General features: G+C 37.8%; 1 protein-coding gene across 2 annotated transcripts in view; it reads right to left on the reverse strand.

Annotated features, from left to right (window-relative positions):
* The window catches only part of KIF13B (kinesin family member 13B), a 27,901-nt gene that overhangs the window by 12,959 nt on the left and 8,973 nt on the right, over positions 1-5,969 (reverse strand). For both annotated transcript variants that reach the window (XM_057385059.1, XM_057385058.1), the window contains exon 3: positions 4,602-4,735. In XM_057385059.1, coding sequence (XP_057241042.1) covers positions 4,602-4,735 — 134 coding nt within the window. The remainder of the gene's footprint in view (positions 1-4,601; positions 4,736-5,969) is intronic.

Below are 5,969 nucleotides of genomic sequence, written 5' to 3' on the forward strand. Positions count from 1 at the left end.
CAGAGCTCTCCAGCCACTAAAATTCCTAATTTAACTGGAATTTACTGGGAATTGGACAGTGGCTGTGTCAGGTGGTTTGAGATGGTTCCCCAGCACTTTTCCAGAACAGGTTTGAATGACATTAGATAATTAATTATTCTCAAATAATTCACAAAAAATAAAACACAATATAAAATTTGTGCTCAAATAAAGCACAAAAAAGAGGAGCCTGACAAGAACTTGGACATTCTCCCTCACCTTAAATGGATCCACTTGGCTTTTCTTGGGATTTATGTTCAAAAAGCTGCTGTTACAAACCAGCTCATTTAGTTTTTATGGAATATCCTGAGCTGGAAGGAACCACCAGGATCATTGATCCAACCCCTGACCCTGCACAGACCCCCCAAAATCCCACCCTGTGCACCCCTGGGAGTGCTGTCCCAATGTTCCTGGAGCTCTGGGAATGTCCCCATTCCCTGGGGAGATGTTCCAATGCTCCACCACCCTCTGGGGGCAAAACCTTTCCCTAAAATCCCCCCTGAACCTCCCCACATCTCAGCTTTCAGCCACAAAAGTACAATTCAGATCCTCCCCTTCACTTTGTCATTTCCATTCCCAAACCCTGCCCTCCCAAATTGTTGTTATCAGCAACAAAATTCCAGCAGTTCCCAGTTAAGGATCAGAATCTTTTGCAATTAAAACCAAAAAGTCCTTTTGGCTTTGCCTCTTTTACCCTTTTTAAAAAAATTTTACCCTTTAAAATTTTGTCATTTGCCATCCACCGCTCCCACCTTACACTTTCATTTCCATCCCCTGCCTCTGTGCAYGGGATTTTTGTTCCCCCAGCCTCCAGCTCAGCTCTTCTGCCCTCATTTACACCCTCAAGCCATCAGAAAGCAGGAGCACGGGACATTATGGGATGGGATGGAATGTTTATGATCCTCAAGCCAACCCTGCAGCAAAATCACCTTTTTGTTTTTTTGTGCTGCACRGAAGAAGTTGGAGCCAATTCTGGGGTCATTCCTGTGGGTTTTGCTCTTTTCTGTGCACTTTTTCTGAGATTGGGATTAGGAATTCTTCCCCCAGAGGGTTGTGGGGCACTGGAACAGCTCCCAGGGAATGNGACGTTCCCAAAAGAGCTCCAGGAGGGTTTGGCAGCGCTCCCAGGGTGGGATTTTTGGGGGGTCTGTGCAGAGTCAGGGGGTGGATCAGTGATCCTGGTGAGTCCCTTCCAACTCAGGATATTCCAGAGTTCCCTGGGATTTCTAACAGCACAGAAAAAGCCCCATTTCCCACAGATGGAGCTGCAAGGAATAGGTGACACCTCTCAAACCAGGGGGGTGTATTTGCCACAAAACTCTTGGCTCCACTGCAAAACCCAAAGCAGAGAAAAATTCCCACATTTCACTGGATTAAAAAAACCAAAAACAGAAAAATTCCCACATTTCATCGGATTACAAAACCCAAAAGCAGAGAAAAATTCCCACATTTCATTGGATTAAAAAAACCAAAAACAGAAAAATTCCCACATTTCACTGGATTACAAAACCCAAAAACAGAGAAAAATTCCCACATTTCACTAGATTAAAAAAGCCAAAAGCAGAGAAAAATTCCCACATTTCATTGGATTAAAAAACCAAAAACAGAGAAAAATTCCCACATTTCATTGGATTACAAAAGCCAAAAGAAGAGAAAAATTCCCACATTTCACTGGATTAAAAAACCCAAAAACAGAGAATAATTCCCACATTTCACTGGATTAAAAAACGCAAAAGCAGAGAAAAATTCCCACATTTCACTGGATTAGAAACCCAAAAGCAGAGAAAAATTCCCACATTTCACTGGATTAAAAAGCCCAAAAGCAGAGAAAAATTCCCACATTTCATTAAAAAACCCAAAAGCAGAGAAAAATTCCCACATTTCACTGTATTAAAAAACCCAAAAAGCAGAGAATAATTCCCACATTTCATTGGATTACAAAAGCCAAAAGAAGAGAAAAATTCCCACATTTCACTGGATTACAAAACTCAAAAGCAGAGAAAAATTCCCACATTTCGTTGGATTAAAAAACCCAAAACCAGAGAAAAATTCCCACATTTCATTGGATTAAAAAAACCAAAAACGGAGAAAAATGCCCACATTTCATTGGATTACAAAACCCAAAAACAGAGAAAAATTTCCACATTTCATTGGATTAAAAAACGCAAAAGCAGAGAAAAATTCCCACATTTCATTGGATTACAAAACCCAAAAGCAGAGAAAAATTCCCACATTTCATTGGATTACACAGATCCAGTGGATTGGGAAAGCCTGGGCTGCTCTCCAGTACAACCAAGAATTAAAGCATCACACACTCCTCTTATTTAAAATAAAAAAAATTCCCAAACATTAATAGCATTTCCCCTCCTATTAAAAACAGTTGAAATCACGACCTGGTTGCCTTTCCATAGTAATCCATAACCTCAACTCAAATCTCATTAAAGAGGTGTCTCTGTAGGATAAAACCTGATTTCCAGACAAATCATCCACGRCTGATCTTGAACAGGGAAGGAGTGGGAACAGGTGGTTAAAGTAGAGGCAGGAAATGCTTTTCTCAGCTCTCACTGATTCAGGGAGGACTCAAGAAGGTGTCAAAGGCTCTCACTGCAATTCTAAGAGCCYCTATTTGCATCTTTCCATCCCCAAATATCTTTAAAGAAAGCCACCACCTTCATTTGAATTCTCTACAGTTCATAGCCCAGTAGGTTTGAACAATTCCAGCCTCAACACAGAGAAAAAGGCAACGTGAAAATATAAAATGAATCCCCAACCAAGCTCAAAATATTTTAAATCTTATTCTTCCTTGTGCTAGATATGTGAGAAGTTACTTTAAAAAGTATTTTTAAGTGCTGGTGGATTTATTATTTAATTATTATTTATAAATAACTTTTTTATTATTATTTTCTTTTTTTTTTTATTATTATCGTATTTATTTATTTTTGTATTTATTTAATATTTTACTGGATTTCTATCATGCCAAAACAAATTCCTGGAGTCCCATGATGTTTCTGTAACAAGTTTAGTTGTGGCAAAGAACAGAACAGAATACCTGNCAGCCTCAACACAGAGAAAAAGGCAACGTGAAAAGGTAAAATGAATCCCCAGCCAAGCTCAAAATATTTTAAATCTTATTCTTCCTTGTGCTAGATATGTGAGAAGTTACTTTAAAAAGTATTTTTAAGTGCTGGTGGATTTATTATTTAATTATTATTTATAAATAACTTTTTTATTATTATTTTCTTTTTTTTTTTATTATTATCGTATTTATTTATTTTTGTATTTATTTAATATTTTACTGGATTTCTATCATGCCAAAACAAATTCCTGGAGTCCCATGATGTTTCTGTAACAAGTTTAGTTGTGGCAAAGAACAGAACAGAATACCTGGATCCAGCCACAAAAAAAATGAGGTTTTTTTTTTAATTTCAGGGGTTTTTTTGCTTTGTTTTGAGGAAGATATTCTGTAAAATGTTTGGCAAAGGACAGAAGAGAATACCTGAATCCAGCCATCAAAAAATGATTTTTTTTGGAATTTCAGGGTTTGTTTTAATTTGTTTTGAGGAAGATATTCTGTAAAATGTTTGGCAAAGAACAGCAGAACAGAATACTTGGATCCAGCCATGAAAAAATGGTGGTTTTTTGGAGTTTCAGGTTTTATTTTGCTTTGTTTTGAGGAAGATATTCTGAAAAATATTTGTCTGCACAGCAAGAGGTGAGGAAAAAAATCTAAATTAACAAGAGATGAGATTCCAGAGCTCCAGGCAAGGGAAGAGGATGACAGAATGGAATCCCAAAACTTCCACATKAGGTCTGGCTCCAGATTCACCTTCACAGCATTTTCAGAGAAGTTTCTCTTCTACAGAGAAATATTCCTTTATAAATGAGCTACAGCCTCACAAATTAGGAAGATGATAAAATTTATCCTGGGATTTTCTACTTCAGCTGGTGTTTTTTTAAAAGAGAGAAGTGTTTTTTTTCAGTCAGCTTGACCAGGCATCAACTTCTGCCCAGAGCACAGAAGCCACATCAGTGTGAGGTTGATAAGAAGTTGCTAAAATAACAGCAAAAGCGAATTTTATAAAGGTTGATAAGAACTGATCTCCATTTTAATGATGCAGAAACAGAGATTGGATTGGATCAAAGGTGGAGCTTTGTGGCACAAGATCTAAAAGGGAAATAAAAGGAAATAAAATATTTCCCTGGCACTTGGAATAGGTAACAATGAACAAAACTCATGGCCCCAGGTGCAGAAGATGGTGAAAGGTGACAAAGAATTAAAAATAGAATTTTATTTTCCTCCTGGCAACACACAAACACCACTGAATGCCCTCCATGAATTTCCCCATTGTTTCAGCAAAATGGGAAACCCATAAATTACGTTGGGAGTGGAGCTGGCACCTGCCAAAATCCCAATGGGCTGAGTTTGTATCCCAAAATATCCAACAGCTCCTCTGCTCTGATGGGATGGAGGGAAAATGAATCCCGAGGTTTTGTTGGGTTTARATTTTGGTTTTCTCTGCAATAACTTGAAAAGCAGCACTGAGCCACCCCAATATTGGATTTTCTGGGGTTTTAAGCTTTACCTGCTGGGCCAGGGGAGAGCTCTGCCTGCCCTTTTTCTCATCTCGGACAGGGAACAGGGATTTGAGCAGCTTTGGCATCTGAGGCACAAAGGACTTGACAGGATTCAGGTAGGAAGCAGCCAGGCTGCTGATACCTGTTGGAAAAAAATAATATTGAATGATGAAAATTTAATCTTTAGGGAAAGGAGGATAAAAACAACGCCAAAGCTCACCCAAAGATCTCTTAAACAAATAAAAAGCAACAAACAAAAGCTGACCCAAACGCCTCTAAAAAACAAAAAAAAACCCAAAACTGACCCAAACCCCTCTATACAAAAAAAAAACCAAACAAAAAAAAACAAAAAACCCAAAGCTGACCAAAAGATCTCTTAAACAAATAAAAAACAACAAACAAAAACCAACCCAAACGCCTCTAAAAAAACCAAAAAACCAACCCCAAAACTAACCCAAACCCCTCTATAAAAAAACAAGAAACAAAAAACCCAAAGCTGACCAAAAAACCTCTTCAAAAACAACCGAAAGCTGACCCAAACCTCTCTATAAAAAAACAAAATGCAAAGCTGACCCAAACTCCTTTATAAAGAACAAAACCAAACCAAAGCTGACCCAAACCCTTCTATAAAACAAACAAAAAAACAAGTCAAAACTGACCCAAACTCCTCCGTAAAAAAAACCCAAAGCTGATCCAAACCCCTCTATTAAAAAAAAAAACAAACCCAAAGCTGACCCAAACCCCTCTGTAAAAAATGTAAAAACATTTGGAAACTTAAATGGAAATTCACCCTAAGCTGATCCAAAACCCTCTATAAAATACGTAAAAACATTTGGAAAAATGCAAATGGAAATTTGAAGAGTTTGCTCTAATATTTATTTAAATATTATAATTTCTGTTATATTTGTATATTTTGTTACATTATAGTGTTTCTTCTAATATTTATTTTAAATTTTATTTTTAAATAAATCTGTGACTCGAGATCACTCCCTGAAGCCACGTGCTGATAAAAAGACACCTGAGCACCCAAAAAACTGGCACAAAATCAGAGATTTGGTACCACACCCACTGGGAATGGTCCTGGTGAAGCTCAACTTTAAACCTGGAAAAGGAGTTCAATCCTTTTCCTTTGGAAATGAGGCTCAGAAATATCATTTGATGCTTTCCAAACGCTTCCACCTTCCCAGATATTTGTTCTTTTTAGTCTAAAATTACTTCGGTGGCCAAAGAACGAGAAGGGAAAGCATCTTGTGAGAGCAGCTCAGATTTATGGGACACTCAGGGGCTCCATCCCATTTCSAGGGAATTCTCTGAGCTTTATGGGACACTCAGGGGCTGCAGTGACTCCATCTCATTTCACTCATTTCAAGGAAATT

Source organism: Malurus melanocephalus, unplaced genomic scaffold (assembly GCF_030028575.1).
Source record: "Malurus melanocephalus ecotype Western Australia unplaced genomic scaffold, MMel_1.1 scaffold_772, whole genome shotgun sequence".
NCBI lineage: Eukaryota > Metazoa > Chordata > Aves > Passeriformes > Maluridae > Malurus > Malurus melanocephalus.